We start from the raw sequence: 18977 nt of genomic DNA, 5'->3' as shown, positions 1-18977 counted from the left end.
GTAATCCCATTTGCATAGTCGACTCAGCAGCGGCCAGTCAATTCGGATCAAATTTTATACGGTGATTCCTATCAGAATTCCCATACTTCATTCAAAATGTTTCATACTTCGATCTATAAAAAAGACAGTACCTAACCGTAAGCCTGTAAGATGATGGTTATTTTAATTATTGAAAAGAAATTTGTGTTCGTAAAACAATTCCCTGAGACTCCAAGATGTTCCAGGAGAAAAAAGTCTCTGAGAATTCAAGAACTTCCAGGTTTTTCCAGGTAGTAGGCAACCTGATGGAACACCATCTAAAATCGGTAATCCCATTTGCATAGTCGACTCAGCAGCTGCCAGTCAACTCGGATGAAATTTTATACGGTGATTCCTATCAGAATTCCCAATAATGCTTCGAATGCACTTCAGCTGCTTATGAAGCAGGCAACTGAGATAAAATCAAAGAACTGAAATTCTCTCTGCGATCATTTATAAGTTTCATCGCAAAACAAGCACGACGAGTTTGATCCCTGGACAACTTGCACTAGCCTCCGTGTAACTTCCCGCCAAAGCATCTCAAGCCAAGGCTTCTCAAAAATCAGTGTATAACCAGGACAGGAATATAATTTTCTGCATATTTGGGATTTCCCACCAATCTTCCAGCACTTACGATCACTTAGAAAAGAAATATAGTGGATGCGTGTGGTTGTGAAGGACCTCAACTTTGACTTTTGTATTGATTCACTCAACATATGACAGTTTTGATAATTTCTACGCTTCCGATGGCATTCTTGATGGTTTGTCAACCTCACTTTAACCCTTTCAGTCACAAATTATTCAACTTAATATTTTTGTCTAGGGAAATCTGGAAAACCGGGAATTGAGGGGGAATTCGGGCATGTGTCCTGGAATTTTTGTATTTTCTTCCTCGCTAGCGTAGGATTCTTTGAAACGTAAAAAATTCGCTCACGTGAGATAATTGAGGGGTTTACTGTCAGTGTGAAAAGGGTATAAGTGACGAAAAATATGGTTTCCGGAGGAACCTTAAAAATTGATGAATTGACGTCGAGCACTACGTAAAATGTCTGAAAAATATAAACAAGTACTAAAACGGTCAATACTCTTAAATCAATGTTTTTACCTTCGCGTTGGGAATGAGTGGCCAATCCTGATCTTCCGTTAGTTTCTTAAAACTGAAGTATTCATTCATATATCTGGTGATTGAGTTTAAACACATTGAACTAAAAGAAAAATTGAAATATCTTAACTTACAACGAAGACATCGGATTAATGTCTATAATCTTTAACCGGTTTGCATGAAAAGAGTAAGTTTGTTGGTAAAGTCAGGTCGAAACGAATCCTTGAAAATGTCAAGGAATTTTACATGTCATTGGCGCTATACACCCTCTAATTTCTTTTAGTATTCACCTTCGGTTGTACGCTTCCAGGACATTTATGACACGAATGCAGATCGTTCACTCCCACGATAATTAATGTTTTCGAGGTTTTGGCGCAGTCGTGTCGCTTCGCAGGAAATGTAACATGCGAGTGTGTAATATCGGCTAGACCGGCGACGGGACACGGAGCGCATGTTAATGTTCCCGATGCCGGTGTGTCTCGGAAAGTGAACATGATGTGGCGATGAGGTACCAGAATGCTACAGCCACCTCGCGGGGTTCTGGAATCTAATTATAATTCTACGAATCCACTAGGCAGCACGGTTTGCGCCTTGGAGGTGCGTGTAGAAGCTTTCTCGATTCGCGAGTTCCGCCAGAGATGCCCGATTTTTCCAAAACAATGGATACTTGTATGAATCTTGAGTCGATTTCTTGGGAATCGATTCACTTCAAAATCGACATCAAAAATCAATCCGATATTAAGGGGGGAAATACGTTTTTTGTTCAGTGATTTTCATGAATTTTTTTTTCTTTTTTTTTTTTTTTGCAACAATGGAGTGTACATAATTTATTAATGTTGAAATCTCTTCTTTCTTTGTGGGAAGACACAATTTCACCCGTGTGTCTTTCTTTTTTTCATTTGAAATATTAGTACATTCCATTAAATAATGGCCCCTAAAGAGCCGGATAAATAGGCTTCGGATTTCATTGAATCTCTACGATTGGGTACTTAACCTGTCATCTTTCAGATAACGACGGCTTCCATATGACTGATTGATTTTGATGATGACACACGACATGGATTTCGTTTTTTAAAAATTTTTTTTGTTATTGCAACGTTCTTCCTCAATGGGAGCTTTTTTTTTTAATTGCCTTATTTGACTCGATTTGACCTACGACACCAAAAATTCCTCTCACTTAATTAATTGAAACTTTGAGAACATTTTATACATATATTCAAATAAATATCGTAATTTTTTTTAAGTATTTCCCCGGCAAATATCATATAAATCAATATAGTTTCAATTTCACTTCAAGGACATGTCTTTCTTCTATACAAACCTAACATCCCCCCAAAAAACTGACTAATTGCATTTTCTAAAGGTGTTTAAACAGAATGATATGTTTTTTTACCATTTGTTTTTTTTTCGTCAACTTGTTTGACAATAGCAAAGTACTTTAAACAGTGATGTTACTCCAAATTTATGTTGATATAGAAGAAAGACATGTCGTTGAAGTGAATTTGAAATCCTATTGATGTCAGATAAAAACTGTGGCCTTCATAATGTACACAAACAGCTACCTCTGATAGTCACCGTATCTATATATATATATAAAAATGAATTCCTGTGCGTTAGTCTCCCTAAAACTCAAAAACGGCTGGACTGATTTTAAAAATTTTTTTTTGTTTTGTTCGCTGTAGTTCGGACCTCAGATTCGGATTCAGCGCGTCAAAATACATGAAGGTAGGTGGGTCTGTTGTAAATGTATAGACCAATTTTTTTTTGTTTTTTTTTTTTTTGTTTTGTGGGACGGTATTATTATTCACCTACGGTTTGGGCCCGATATTGAGTCGCACCATTCAAAGGACCGGACCAAAAAATAAGTTCAATTTGCCGAAAGGAGGAGCTGGTAAAGATCACGGCTTCACAAGAATTAATGAATGATCACTTACTAGTTTGAATCTCACTCGAAGCTCCATTCATTTCTATTCATGTATGAGATTGAAATTCATTAATGTGAAATTCAAACTTTGCCTTTTGCTTTATTTGTTACAATCGGAACCACTCAATGCTCTTGAATTTGTTGTTTTCGGTTTATTTTATTGAGCATAGAAATCTTGAGTGATGACTAAAAAAAATGTTCACCTGATTATCTCCAGAGTGGATGAAAATATATTTAACACAGTAGATGTTCGTCAATAATTATATTCGTGCTTCGTAATCATACAACAATATAAGGTCTCTTGAGTGTTTTGCGGACAATTTGGAAGTTCCGCTGATCACCGAGCAATATGAGTTCGAAAACATTAAAATTGGATGAAAAACACTGATATTTTGGAATTTTTAAGGTTGTAATTGTGAAGCCTTTTTTGAAATTGTTGATGTAGTGGCTTGAGTCAGTCAAGTTTTCTGCGAATCATTTCTATCACATATAAGAAATGTTATTTCATTTCTGTTCACCATTATCGGCGCAAACTATATCGCCGAAGTATTTCCAAACAGTTTTTCCTCGTTTTCCCAACTTTTTATTCAGACTATGGACCCCATTCATGCTTATTCAGAGCCAACATAAAACAGTCCTGAATGAGTTCAGATGCTAAATTCACCGCACGCGGAACACGAGTAGGAAAATTAGATCTCATCTGGTTTTTATAATAGCTTTTGGCATATGAAAATTTCGGTTGAAATTGTCCGCATATTCCCACAGCAAAGTAGCACAAATTTTCCAAGAGAGCAAAGCGAAGAAGTGTGTAAATCCTCAATTTCGTTTGAAAGAAACATGTTTTGTGTCAAAATGAGCCGAGGTAAGAAAATGGAAGAATGCCAATTCTGAATTCAATGGTCCGAATCCAAATATTCACGGTGGAATGAATAGTTAGAAGAAGAGTAAGGAGTTCGTCTCACGTGGTAAAAAAAATTAATGAGGTCAAGTCTAATCAGAAAAAAGGATGTCGCAGTGGTAAATCAAGTGATCGTTACGTCAAGTACTTCAAAATTATAATAGTAGAAAAATTTATTGGTGTCAGTGATAAGTGTGCTGTGTAGGATGAGTGTAAAATAATTGTGAACCGATTTTTGAACCCCGACTCGAAAGACAAAATCGCGTTGTGTTAACCGGTCGCATACACTGAGAGAAATTTTTAGTTCCGGTTTCCGCTCAGTCCTTAACTATTTTCATTATTAGTATTTTCATACCACAATTGAAAAATATAGTTCTTGGTATAAAATGAAAATTAGTTTTGTAGCTTTTACCAGAAAGTCTAGTATCTGGTACTATTCTTTCTCATTACGCTCACTGTTATTATATTTTCTTGTAACTGTTGCGAAAATTTAATGCTTGTGCAACAATAAATTGATTTTAAAGCCTTATTTAATTAAAAAAGTAGAGTAAACCTCACAAACTGATTTTGCGTTGGAATTACCAAAAAAGGATCGACAATAGCGCAAAATGGTTACGCGTACTTCGTTTTTCATAATACCAACCATATTCAAACAGTTTTTTTTAAAGATACATGTTTCACTGAATTTTCCTAGTTACTGTAACAAATGAAATTTTTCTCAGTGTGGAGTCTTTCGGAAGCAAATGCCAATGTCTGAAACTGATCGACGCGCTTTTGGGTGGAATTCTCCTGTTCGTCACTTCGTGGTAATTTATGGATTTTGAGTAAGGCTTCTGCATACCACGATATAAATGTCCGGCTGAATTCCGTCCACGTTTTGTCGGTAGTAAACAGACCAGAACCCGAAGACAGGTTGAGAGTGGACGCGCGGCGTGGCGGCACGCGTTTAAATTTAATCTTACAGCGCAGCGTGTAGAGTATAATAACTGTAGTGTTAGGAAGGAGAGGAACAAGACAGCCGGTGCTCAGGTCGAACAGTGGGTAATTTTCCTAGCGCTAAAAGCGCGGCCTAGTAACCGGCGCTCGCCACGCTACCGAGTCTAGTTCATCCCGGCCTAATCCAAGTCGAGTTAACCTAGGCTGACCCAAACGAAACTCACCGCCGTGGATCGCGTGGGCTACCGGAGATGCCGACATGGACAAAGGTCGCTTCATGGTGTAAGGAGTAAGGTGTGCTCGATAGAGGACCAATTTCCGGACAAGGTCGCGCGTTAAACCAGTTGATGTCACGGCATGTCATCGTAAATCTACGGCGCATGCGCACGTACAAATTACAACATAACCTCAACTATTACTTCGTTAAACGTATAAACAAACGTGGCGGGTCACGCATCGCGTTCACGCGCATCGTTTCACGAATTCAATCAAATGTTCAACTGTTCGGTTAAGGGCTGTAAGAATCGTGATAGGATCTGCAGAGGTAAAAGTATTCACATTTCCGATATGCGTGAACTGAAGAATTCAGTCAACGTTTCATGTTTAACATTCTGATCTACCTTTGAATCTTTCAACAGTTTTGAATTGACCGCCTGTTGTGACGTCAACTGGTGGAACTTTTCTATTGGTCTATTCGAAGAGCTGCGCTGTAGCCACACCTCACTCCTTAAACCATGAGTCGCTTATTACCTAGTCGACTCTGTGCTTGGTAGTCTAGTGCGTCGTGTGAATATTGGCATTGTCTCTGTGCGATGCGTCGTCTGGTGGAAAAAAATCGAACTAATGGAACCATTGTGCCTTGTTTTTTCGGGTGTGGATGATAGAACGGGTATATTATTGATAACGTTTCATCAATTTGGGTGCCATGAGTAATTCGAAACCCCAAAAATTACGATTTACTTCCATTAACCCTTAGCGGCCGCACCTCAGCCAGACCACATAGCGACCACATGGGTAACTCATTACCCCACGCTTAAAAACCTAGTTGTACAAGACATATGGGTGTTTTAAGACTTCTAACCGATTGTTTCACGTTTGTTGAAGAGTTCTTCAACATTTCTAATGATTTTTATCACACTTGTCTATTACCGGCAGATGTCGTTACTTGTATCAATTTCAAAGATTTTAGACCCCTAATTTCACTGTTTCTGAGCCTTGAGTAACTAGTTACCCCGTGTGGCCGCTAAGGGTTGAAATTAAATACCCAGATTATCTAGTAATAAAATGGCGCCGATAACCAGGCTCTGACGTCATGAGGACATTTTCCAATACCTACATGTTGCGCCTAGGAATACAGTTTCTTTGTCTAAAAATGTTTCTCTCTCGCGCTGGAGTGGATTTAAATAAATTCAGCACCAACGGCGCCAAAATACCCTAGATCGGTGGTGATTAATTGTTGCGACATTGAATCTGCGCGGGGAAAAGATGAGCGGGTACTTTACGTACCTCCTGAGCGACCCTGTACGACCCAAAGAAATAATTCCCTAACAATATAGGAATTTCTTTACACAGTTGGTACAAAATTACATGAAGGCTTCGATCTCGAAAAAAGGACCGTGTCGTAGGAGTTTTAGTCACATCATGTATAATCGCATTACGATCTAGTGACCTTATCGTTATCCGTGTCAAAGGTGGCCGGTCAGAATCTCCCAGTGGCGAAATCTCCCCAATAAGATCTCTAGTATAAAATTCCCCAGATAAAATCTCCGCTGCAGAAAAGCCCTACTAAAGACTTTATACCGCAACTTGGAACTTAGCGGAATAAACTGTACGGAATGAAAATAGCCATCAAAAAGAGACTTTTCCATTACTACGCCGAAAAAAATATTTTAAAGGAAGATTTCCGTTAAATTCTTATCAAATATGACAAGGAAAAGAATATTCTGTCAGTTCAGATAATAAACTGAATTACTTGAAAAACGTTAATTAAAAAATCTTTGTAACCATTTGTAGTCCATGGTGAAAAGTGTGCTGACATAAAATCGGCAGACAAGCAACGTTTCGAAGAAATCTTGGTAAAATATACGTAACATTCGGAGCGCTTAACTGATTATGCTCGAATTCGGCTCAAATTCTGATTTGAAGGTCCTCTTTGAAAACAATTGTTAAAATTTCTGAAATATTCTTTGAGAAAATTTTTTAATTTCATACAAGTCTCCCTTAACATACATGTAACAATATCACCATCAAGCCGTGAAATCTACTCTAGATCAGACCTAGATTCAGAAGGCTAATCACAATTCGGTTCATGAAACTTTAGAAAAATTGTTATTTAGAAGGAAACCCAATTGATTGTTTCTAAAGCATCACGGTGTTATCGAATTCGAAAAGGTCATGCCTGAACATTGCTTAGAACCGTCAATAATAGAATCATAACCATTTCTACTAAAGGAATTTTATAATCCAAATTTTTTTTCCACACTTGAGATGCCCGGATTTGAATCTTTCTATTTCTTATGCACATATATATTTCTATGGTATAAAAATTTTACCATCAAAGAATTGAATAAAATGTTGCTTTTGATATAAAAATTTTCTGCATCATTGCCGCCTGCATTGATCCAAATTCAAAATGCTGCAGTAATTGTTTTATGCAAATTATCTCTTCCGTCATATAATTTTAAAGATAAACTGGTTTCTCTGATCTTTTGTTTTTCTGCAATAAAACTTCCAAATTACTCGATATTCTCTGAATTCGAATTCATTCTTTCCCTTCCTTATTTCCCATAACTTCAATTTATGATCTTCAAATTCTAAAGCAAAAAAAAAAAAATCATCTTTTCAACTGACCCGCACGGAAATCGATATTTGTCTTTCAGGTCGACCAGAATATCCGGGCTGTAACATTTTGTTACGTCTATCAAAAAAAAAAAAAAAATTCAAACAATGACATGGCAATCTGAAATCAAACATCGTACGTGTAAATACAAAATGGAAAAATATCATCATTCCATTCTACACAAATTTCAGCGTCCAGGCTCTGAACGATCTGGACCAGACCATAAATACTCATGAAATACGGAGATTACAACTTTAGCATAAAACTAAATTTGCAGGTTTGTAAGCTTAAACTAACGCATACAAAGAAAACGTCAGTCCGATAAAAATAAGAATAGATGCTAATTAATTTTTCACCAAGTACCCTGAAAATGAGAAGATAAAAAAAAGAATGTTCACCAACGTGACCGGATGTTATTTCCACTCTTTTACTTTTTAAGCGTTTAGATCTGAGAGTACAAGATGATAGTTGAGCACTTCGCATGCCGAGATTCAAGGCGATTCTATGAGTATAAGGTTCATAGATAAGCGTGCCAGTGACAACAGGCCGTTTTTAAGGTTGGTCCAAAGTGCCGATACTTATTGCATACGCGTCCGAACACAAGTGAAGAGGCTAGTATTATTGAGCCGAGAACTTGATTGCCGGCTAAAGGAAGTTGAAACTGTACACCGTGGACACACTTTGAACGGGTTTGGACTTTGTCAGAAGCAGCGTTGGGATGACATTGATTAAGATCTCTCAGATGACCAGGCGTTAATCACTACCTATTTCACCGTCCTTATTATGCTATTTCATTAGTTTCCTTGAGCAACTCGGCTCCATTATTCACAAGGAGACTCGCTGCCCTGTTGGGAAATTTCGATTACGTACCAACGTACAATTGCCTCCTCGAAATTCACATGTTTACTTTGGTCTAATGTCTGAATACACACGCAAATCAATTCCGACCGGGTATTGAGTGCCTACATGTTTTACTCACTTTCTGGTGACAACATCGTCTTGCAATCTTAAGAAATAATGGCGAAAAGAAGGTTGTTTGTATTCCCAGACTTACCTGAAACAAGCAAAATAGAATTGTACAGAATTAGTCAGTGACTTTGATTATCTCCAATTTATTTTTTCCGGGTAGCTGGGAAGGGGGGGTGGGTGTATAATATAAATCGGACAATCGACTTGAGTTTCATTTTTTAACCATAATTTTGACACTTTTTTTTTTTTACCCGTTCATCTCATAAACGGTAAAGGTCATCTTTTGATATTCAGCTAATTAAAATTTGTAATTAAGTATGGTGAAATAATTTACAAATTACACTTGTGTTTTGCAACAAAAGTGAAATAAAATACAAAGTAGGTACATTTGTATTTTTTCATTAATGTGAGATGAAATACGAATTGCATTTATAATTATAGTAATTAATTCGATGCGATCACCTAATCACGATTCCTGATGAACTGCGGTGAAATAAATTACAAATTATATTTCTGTTTTGTAATTGGACCAAAATAACAAACAAAGTACACTTTTATTTTGTAATTAAAGTGAAATCAAATATAATACAAATTGCATTCTTATTTGTAGATATTAATTTTGATTTCATTAAAATTCTTGCAAGCAATGGATAAATTTATTCAGATCGGTTGCAAATTTCGAATTTCTTCGCTTCATTATTTGAATTAAGATTTTGTAAGGTAATCAATTTGCACTACATTCGATATAAATTTTCAACAAACTTTCAACATTTCTACATATACAATTCGTATTTTATTTCAACGCAATTAAAGAATACAAATATAATTTGTAGCTTGTCGTCGTCTTCGTTACAAACTACATTTGTTATTATATATTTATCACGATGTATCCCATCACTGCTCATAAAACGTCATAACGAAATTCCCGATGATTTTCAAGTATTCTAAAATTTTAGCTTTCATGGCCGCGTGGATAAGTAGCACGAAATATTTCTTGTCGTCGAAGCAGAAACGGCGGAGGCTGAATCTTTAGTGCGGGACCGCGATAGCGCGTTTAAATACATGCAGGATATATTTGCCTGCATCTAAAATTGTAATTTTCAAAAAAAGAAAAACTTGTTTCACAATCGGAGAACGCATCAAAGGCCAGAGGAAATCGGCGACCGAGGTTAAAGTAGAGAATTTAAAGTCAAATAAATTTGGTACTCGAGAATCCATTAAACGTATACCTTTAATACGAACCAACACTCGAACAGAATATCTATTCTATTTCAGAACTGTATACCTATACGTACAATGTAATATATATATGTATAACCAACTATTACTGCGCTAGATTTGTTTGGGCACGAATTAACGTTCAGGGATCTTGTTTGTATTTCATGAATTTTAATATTCAACGATGTTCTTATACAGAAAAAAATTTGTTGGCAATTTTGGAAATATTTCATTATAGAATAAAATTAAATAACAACGAAAAGATTTATTAAGTCAACAAAATCAACTTTCTCGATTTTTTAAAATTTTTTTTACAAGAATACAACATTTTTTCAGGTGTGTTAACAAAGACAAATTTCTAGATGCACAAACCACAGAATGCAGGTATAATAATTTAGATCTCTGTAAACGTTTTTGCATTCATTTGCAATACATTTTGCAAACGTTTGGAATCTAAAAGAACAAGAGCGACGTGTGAGGTTGAAAAACGAAAATGACATATAGTTTAAATTGATATTGAATATTACGAAATATTTACTAACCTGTTGAGAATTATTAAGGTCCAAAATCATAAGATGTGCAAATTCAACTCCTAGTATCTCAAAATGTTGAAAGTCAAAAAATAAACTCCTAACGAAGCACGGAATGGTTACAATTTCACTATTTTGCTATATCTCTGAATTTATTACGACAGTTTTGTATTTTCGTTTTCTAAATTTTTCCCTGGATTCGTAAATTTTTATACATTTCTATACTTATTCCGACGATACTCTCTTTTTCGACTTTTCAAAGTTTTACCAGAATTTCTCTATTTCTCTTCATTTTTATAATCCGACACACATACATCGATTTTATGAAAATAGTAAAAAATTGATTTTGAAACCGACAAAAACATGTTTTCAACACAGTTCTACAATTTTTCTCAATCCGACGTTCTTCGCAAGAGCAGAAAAATTACGAAGACCGTTTACGAACGTTAACAACGTTGTTGTTTTTTTCTCCCCACTTTTTTGCGAAGTGTACATTTATTCGGACGATTTTAAACTACAGTTTTCCCGATTTCGACCTTTCCACGTTTTCACGTTTCGACTTTTCTTTACTTCGACTACTTCGACGAGCCGTCCTAAATTTCTTAGAATTATATTCTCGAGTTCCTGACAATCTGACATCGCGACCCATTGCATTCTTAAACACCCATTGACCGCAACCCTTGGAGCAAAAATCGTACATGAGAACGGCGCGTGTGCATTTCCAAGAAATATTGGAGCATTAGCATAAGGTTAACCGCACGACGAGAGAGCTCTATGATCTATCATAGATGATCCCGCGCTAATGGTTGTTATGGTCACCGCGAAGGAGATGTACGGTGTACGCGCGTGTTATTACGGAGCATTATAAAAATCATTTCAGATACGAAAAATCTGCCAACATGTTGGGACTTGTTTATGCGATGCCTTGCGAGATGAATCCGACCGGGCGTAAATATCAACAAGTTACCGGAGAGACCGGCGAACTCGGAGAGTACCTTAACCTCAACGGAGTAATGATCGGGAAGATTCAATTTAACCCTTTCAGTCACAGTGGTGAGAATTCTTACCACCTATTTTGAATCCATTATTTGTAGATTTAAAAAACTTTTCAGCATATGTTTTGACGGTTTTTTGCTATTTATGACAGCATACTAACAGGTTTTCAATACTCGAGAGTTATTGTTGCGATATAACGTAAATTATTATTGCTAGATACAGATACTGATTAAAAGAAATCCTGAAAATTGAAGGATTAACTCATTTCCGATAAAGGTTTTTGGGATCGCTGATTGTAATCAAGATGGCGGATCCAATATGGCTGACGAAAATTTCAAAATCGATCGAATCCGGAGAAAAAACTCTGTCCGGGAGTTTTAGCGGTCGCTGATTACGAATCTGGAATCAGATTTTAGAAATTCAGTATGGCAAATCCAATCAGCGATCCCGAGAACCCATGAATAGAGTTTCTTGATCGTATTTGATGAAATTTAAAATTTGTGTCCGCCATATTCGATCCGCCATCTTGAATTTTTGAAATCTGATTTCAGATTCGTAACCAGTGACCCCAGAAACCACAGAATCCTATCCTGTTATAAGAGTTGACTCAACACAGTAATGTGTGACTTGAAGGTTTCAGGGGATGCCCTATATAGTCGATTTCGACGTCATCGTATATATCTCCAGATATCGAAGTCCACGTATCTTAAACCCAAAAAAGAGTTCAACCACCTTATTCTAGACACAATTCTGAACAAAAACGCTTTAACACATTTTTATTTGACGTACAGAAATAAAGAAATGGTATGAATTCTACGAATTCATCATTGCGATTTCGTAGGATTTATGCCGTCTCTTTATTTTGGATGAAAATTAAATTGATGCAAAGGCCTCGTTTCAGTGAAGAAAAAAAAAAAAAATATTTAGCAAGCTAAAAAAAAATTTCCATTTAAATTCTAATTTGATATTTCTATGACAAGAAAGCGTAATATCGATGACTATATTTAGAATAAACAGTTAATTGCTGATACAAATTTTTTTTTCTTTGAATTTGGACAATACGCAAACCGTTGTTGAAACAACATCCATTTCACCAGAATTCTTCAGTAAGTATGAAAAATAGAATTTCAAAAAAAGAAAAAAAGAAATATCTCACCGTCGTCGTTACCTTTATTTTGAACGGAACAAAGAGTCGGAGGTATGAATAGAAATGATTACTTCGTTGTACCGTAATTATTCATTAATCGTCTGCCAAACATGTTTGTTTTTTTATCGAGAAAAAGCACGTGACGAACGTTCGGGATCCGCGATGGTATTCAAGACGTTACACATCTCGCTGCGTAATTCGTGAAGTAACGTTTTTGATACGAGGCTTTATACGTGGGCAGGTAACTCTTGCGATTCGCAGGCCGATCATGGAGCAGCAGAAACAAGGTATTTATAAATACCAATACGAGATAGCAGGAACAGTGACGCCACTCTGCCATCATCTTATGACGCGGTTACTATCGTATTTGAAGATGTATGAGGTGTACGGTAGACTGGTTGAAAAAAGTCGACTGTTTTTTTTATTTCAATGTCACACGTTCATTAGTGTCGGAACAGGAAATAAGGCGCATATTATAATTTGAGCCCTTAATATTGATATTTAATGGTTCCTGAACGAAATTTTCCATTTTCCCATTTAATTAACGTGAAATAATAGCTTTAATTATTTTTGAATTCCGTAGCTCAGTAACGAGGCAATTGTACGTTAATGATCGATGCATATTTCCGTAGGGAATTCAATGCTCTACAAAATATGTCTGTCGTAATTTTTCGACGATTAAACTCTTTCAAATGTTATTCAAGGTTAAAGTTGAAGTCGTACGAAGATTCACTTCTTTTCGAGATTAACAACGAAAATATGTATACTTAAACTGATCAATGGGGTGAAACAAATGTACCGATCAATAATTTTTTTTTACTCTGAATAAGTGTTGAAAAGTAATCTTTTCGCTAATAAACGTGACGGTTGAATAATTTCAGTTGAAAGGCACCTTTTTATTTTTTAGTAAAAAATAAATTTTTTAAAGTTGAAAATTAAGCGAATGACATGATTTTGTAGCGGTTGAAATGCTTCACAAAGACAAAACCCACGATATTTTCTGACACATCTAATATTTTCGCTGTTAATCTCAAAAGAAGTGAATTTTTACACGAATTCAACTTTAACCTTGAATAACTCTTGGAAGAGTTTAGTTATCAATAAATTATAACAGACCTTTTTTTGTAAAACATTGAATTACACTGAGCTACAAAATTCAGAAATATCTAAAACTATTATCTCACGTTATTAATTAAATGTAAAATGGAAAATTTAGTTCAGGAATCACTAAATATTAATTTTAAGGGCTCATATTATAACGAGCGTCTTATTTCGTTTTCCTACAACTATTAAACATGTGAGATTGAAAATAAAGTATAATCGATTTCTATGAACCAGTCTAGTGTACAGTCGACTCGCAAGAGCATCAAAATCGAACGATTCGGAAACACAGGCTTGAAATGAACGATTGAATTGAATTCTGATGAGTTGTTTTTTTTTCAGAAAAATGTTCCCTAATTGATAGAGGAAAATAATTGACAACGATGCATTCCGATTTAAGTGATTCAGTGAGTAGTAATCTGGAGACGGATTTATAGATTATCAAGCAGTTTTAGTTTTAGCAAGAGTAGCATAGATAATTTTGGACCTAACTGAATTTCAAACAAATCACCAGCGACACGTAGTTTTTATAACGCATGTTTGAATATGTTTCGAAATAAAATATCAGCTCATTCTATGCAATCTACATAAATTTCACAAATTATTTGTTTTTCCGTCTATTGAAGAACTAGATAAAAAGTTAAATTCATGCGATGTGTAATCAAGCAGTACATTTAAACTCGAAATGAACTATGATTAACTGAAATTGGATGGAAGATAAAGTTTCTCTAGTTAAAATCATCGTTTTGAAAATTCAGAACGACTTCGAAGGAGGAGTTTAATTTCCGAAATTCTGAATACAGTTTGCTTTTTCAAAATCGATTACTCAATTTGAGACGAACCTAGCGTTGCGAAATAATGATTTCACCAAAAAATGAATCGTTAGATTAACGTTACAAACTCCACTCTCTTATACTTATCAGTATATCGAATGTAAAACGAACGTTTGAAAAACGATTCCAAAGTCTATAACGCATAATATTTTTTAGACTCCGAAATTCCTCAAGTGCCGCAGAATTCCGGTGAACAAATGTGAAATTTCCTTTTCTCTCTTTCGCTCATCCTGCCGTAATTACAGCTCTGTGAGAAATTTTCAAAACCTCGAATTATACACAATTAGTCTGTGCTGCTAAAAACACGGTCGACTCGATAAGATATCGGATGTAAAGAGTATCGCACCGTCTAGCAACTGATTCAAAGTAATTGTTCAACAAACCCGCAAGTGACAGAGACGATAAGAAACTGTTATCGCAATCTTTATCGCAGACGCAATCTTTCCACAACCCGGAGCACCATCATCATCATCATCATCGTTGTCGTCATAATTTGCTTTAAGAATTAGCGCGGTTTCGTTTACAACAGCTATGTTTAATTGTTATTTAATTCTCGCACCGTGCCAGCTTATCAATCACGTTATTACAAAATTCACACCTCTGGTTGAGTTGAACGAACAGTTTTTATCATTAAAAATCATCTGAATATTACACACGGCATTTGAAATAATTGCATCATACTGAAAAACAAAAAATAAAAATCAGCGCACCAAGTTTTTTTTTCTCCTGTTTATAGTAATTTCTGTAAAATATTGAAAAGCAGATTTATCTCCCTCCCATCATTTTCAGTCCAATTTTATCAATTTTATTTTGACTACTCGTAACTTTTTGCGACGATTTTGAAAGCGGACAGGCTCTTTATTTATTTCACATTTTAATTCTGAGCTTCCGGTGCCGTCAAAAAAAGCAAAAAATACGAAATAACGAGGCACCAAGAGAAACAGAATTCAATTTTTTGCTTTAAAAATCTGAAAAACTCTGAGCATAAAAATTTCGATGTCCGACACAAAATGTTTGAGAATTTTTCCACATATTAAAACTACCTCCAAGGACGTCAAAATCACTTGAAAATCATATACGATCAAAATCTATTCATAAAAATTTTGAAAAAAATATCGCAGCACTTTTTACAATCGAAAAAAGAATACGAAAATTCGCTGACCAAATCCAAGACCCTGGTCGATTTGTCGCGGAATGCCCCATCATTTATATCAGGTGTTCTCGCGACCCGTGTAGCCGGCATCGTCCCGTCATCGACTTTACAAGCCTTATTCTGCTTGAAAATGCGAATAAGTTTAGCGTCGTACCCGCTCATGATTTATCGTCAGAGATAACGACGTTGCGACACGTGTGTAAAAAGAGCCGACATCTTATACGTGGATTTATTTATTTTATCCCGTCATCTTTTTTCCTGCTCCAAACACTCGGTTCTCTCTCATTCTCCGTAAGCGAAACTCAAGATCACTCTCTGATTTCATTTTTCACCTACATGTATTTCTTTTTTCGGAACAAATATTTTCCCACATGTTTCATACTCGATACAGAAATACACGGTTCGAAATTATTGTATGTAGAAGGCAAATTCGATCTGTTAAAAATTATGAAAAATCTTGATCAAGGCACCGTAAATAAAATAATATTATTTGTGTTTAACAAACTAAATTCGTATGTATTACGAATTAAGGAATGTGATTGAATCGAGTTCATTAGGTTAACAGGATATGTAAGAGGATATCATTTAGATATAAAAATGCAGGAATTTATAATACTTGTGATGTTTTTTTAAACAGAAATTTTTTAATCATATATCTGAAACTGATAATTCATTAGCATTGTATCGGAAAAGAAACAATAAAGATCTATTTTTCTTCCACATAGTCAGAAAATATTCCCCAATTGTATTTCTATTAGTCGAAAAAAAAATGATCATATATTCGATGTTAAAACCAACTCAATCTTGATCGTAACAATTCACATTTCGGATAAATCGCTATTTCCCAATCTCAGGAATGTCTGAATTGCAGTGAATTATAACGAGGCAAATCAAATACATATTTCAAAAACTTGGCCACTTCAAAGTCACTATAAAATTGCAAAATATCGAATTTTTTACCCCCAACGTTTCGTTAAGCTAACGTTACTAACTTCAGGTTCGTAATAAGCGTTGTTACCTTCACAGGCCGTTAAAGTTCTGCCGGAAGTGTAAGTTGGCACAAAAGCCGCGTTCCACTTGACGTTTGAAGTCTAATTTGCTTTTGATTTATGCCAAATTATATTCTCAATTGGAGGATTTTTTTTTTTTTTTGTTCCATCCTCTTATGAATGAATTGCCAAAACATATTACACCATGGACGACAGAAATAATTATTCTGAGACGCGATTGCGAATTATTAATCACGTGGAATTTTTTACGCACTTTTTGCACGTGACGTCATGCGGTACAAAACACTCAATTTGTGTTGAGCGTATATTCTCGTGTGTGTATATAAAGAAAAAAAAAAAAAAAGCACGCGTGACAAACTTTCTAAACATTCATATTTTAATAACTGTTTCAGTGCCTAAGAACACTTTGTCTTTCAGGAACATATGAGGTGTAAAATTCCGTGAGCGCAGAATTTCAAGAAAAGAAAAATGCCCGAGAGTTACGACGCAAATCAAAAGAATCAAGCGTCTGAGGTATGTCTGGAGAAAAAAAGCAGAACCTTGAACAATAAATTCGTGTCAAGAGTTGATTGATGTTCTTTTTTTATTTATTCATATTTTCCTTCGTACCTTTTTTTCAGACACCGTAATTACCGATCAGTAGAACCTGCTTCAAATCGAAGCTTTACAATCGGCGTAAGGATTAGAGAAAAAAGAGAAGATTGATGATCAAAGTGATTGGAATCCTCTACTTCGCTTTTCAGTATTCAACTTCAGGATTTAAAACAAGCGTTTTCAATTCAGCGACAATCGTGACGAAGGAAAAAATATACCCTTTGCGTCGCGTGTCGAAAATGTTAACTTTCGGTTGCGAGGTCAATTTGCGTAACAAAGAATTGTTACTCGCTAATTGCAAATAGTGTGAAATGAGCAGACTTGCCTATAATATGATTTTTTTTTCATCTTTCCGTCACGCTGCGACAATATTAAGTGAGGAAAAAACTTTAAGCATTGTTTGTACGATGGAAAAAAATATTTGTCGATTATTTTTTTTCTAACATTATCGAGATGCGAACAAATTCGCACAATCGACTTATCTAAAATTTTCGCAATTCAAGTAACGAGTCCGGAGCATTTTTCAACCGATTATCGCAATCGGTGCAGATAAAATAAAACTCACAGCGATTATTCGAGATTCGTAAATGCGGTGACTGAAATGATAATTTGGATACATGTTTCCTCGACTTGAAAACAAGAAGAATAATTCCACGAGAACTTCTGTCACGCACAACTGTGCACACATTGCTCATTACTGATTGTGAATACAAGCAGTTGGGTCTTATTAACCATTTTTAACTCGCCTTAATGACGGAAACTTTCCAAGTTAATTAGATGAAAAGTGTTACAAGTAATAATAAAATGTCAACACTGCGTAGAGCAGTATACACTGTTTTAATTTTTGACGATTTTCTAGCTCTACTCCATTGAACCAGAAACTAATTTTCACCACTCGAAGTAACTTCGAAGTTACCTCGAGGAAAAGGTTTATTCCATTTTCTATGTTATTGCAATTTTTGCGTTTTTTAGAAAAATCTTTGATGAATCGATTCCATTAGATTTGCAAATACGAGACACGAAATTAAGGAGACGATCGGTTGATTCAATTCAAATTTGTTTCCATCAAACAAACCACATTTTAATTCAATGAAAATCGACCAATCCCTACATGCGCGTATCGAGGATTGATTGAATTAATTTGAAATCTAGCTATGCAAAGCAAGATAAAAGTACCGACTTCGTTTCAAACTAGATTCTAAAAATTTCGTACAAGTTTCGGTAAAAAAAGATTTTTGTTTTCGAACAGCAAGTCCCGATCAAATTATCAATGCCGATTTCGGTGAAGATCTTCGTCTGATTTTTACAAAACGCGTAACACAAGTTTAATATCTCGATACTGAATAACTAATCCAAATTTTTAACGAGATTGAAGTCTTATATTTGAAAAAAAAGGATTGTTTTTGCAGAGTTTTCGGGTATCCTCTTATTTTTGCAGGCTTAAATTTGCACTAGTTACACTGCGTGTTGCAGAATTCAACATGTCACAATTTTTTAATATTTGTTGATAGTAATTTTTTGTATTATACTTAAATATATGCCTAAAATAACTTCTTTCGGTATCTTTATTGTCTTATTACCTTTTCTTCCATGTGAAAAAAAATGGGGAAAATTTTAAGTTTTTACGTTACCCGTTAACTTATCATTGCAACGAGCCAATGAACGGCCTTGAAGTTCGGCTCGTCAGAGACGAACAAGAAAAGAGGGTG

General features: G+C 35.4%; 2 protein-coding genes and 1 long non-coding RNA gene across 11 annotated transcripts in view; 2 read left to right on the top strand and 1 right to left on the bottom strand.

Moving 5' to 3' along the window:
• LOC124309592 (thyrotroph embryonic factor) overlaps window positions 1–18977 on the bottom strand; it is a 223562-nt gene that overhangs the window by 152005 nt on the left and 52580 nt on the right. For 3 of the 8 annotated variants that reach the window (XM_046773365.1, XM_046773368.1, XM_046773371.1), the window contains exon 1: window positions 8697–8727. The exons of the other annotated variants lie outside the window; for them this stretch is intronic. In XM_046773365.1, the coding sequence (XP_046629321.1) occupies window positions 8697–8712 (16 nt within the window). In that variant the 5' untranslated portion in view covers window positions 8713–8727. Of the gene's footprint in view, window positions 1–8696; window positions 8728–18977 lie in introns of those variants that run through there. 8 annotated transcript variants of the gene reach the window in all.
• LOC124309593 (serine/arginine repetitive matrix protein 3) overlaps window positions 1–18977 on the top strand; it is a 28956-nt gene that overhangs the window by 5173 nt on the left and 4806 nt on the right. The gene's annotated exons all lie outside the window — the stretch shown is intronic.
• On the top strand, window positions 5615–18753 carry LOC124309594 (uncharacterized). 2 transcript variants are annotated; one of them, XR_006909261.1, is made up of 3 exons: window positions 5615–5767; window positions 17092–17187; window positions 17295–18753. It is a non-coding gene; the product is annotated as an uncharacterized LOC124309594 (long non-coding RNA). The 2 variants fall into 2 exon arrangements; XR_006909260.1 differs by lacking the exon at window positions 5615–5767 and adding an exon at window positions 12795–12864.

The sequence above is a fragment of the Neodiprion virginianus genome, chromosome 7, assembly GCF_021901495.1.
Source record: "Neodiprion virginianus isolate iyNeoVirg1 chromosome 7, iyNeoVirg1.1, whole genome shotgun sequence".
Lineage (NCBI taxonomy): Eukaryota > Metazoa > Arthropoda > Insecta > Hymenoptera > Diprionidae > Neodiprion > Neodiprion virginianus.
This window is presented reverse-complemented; position numbering and strand designations above follow the sequence as displayed.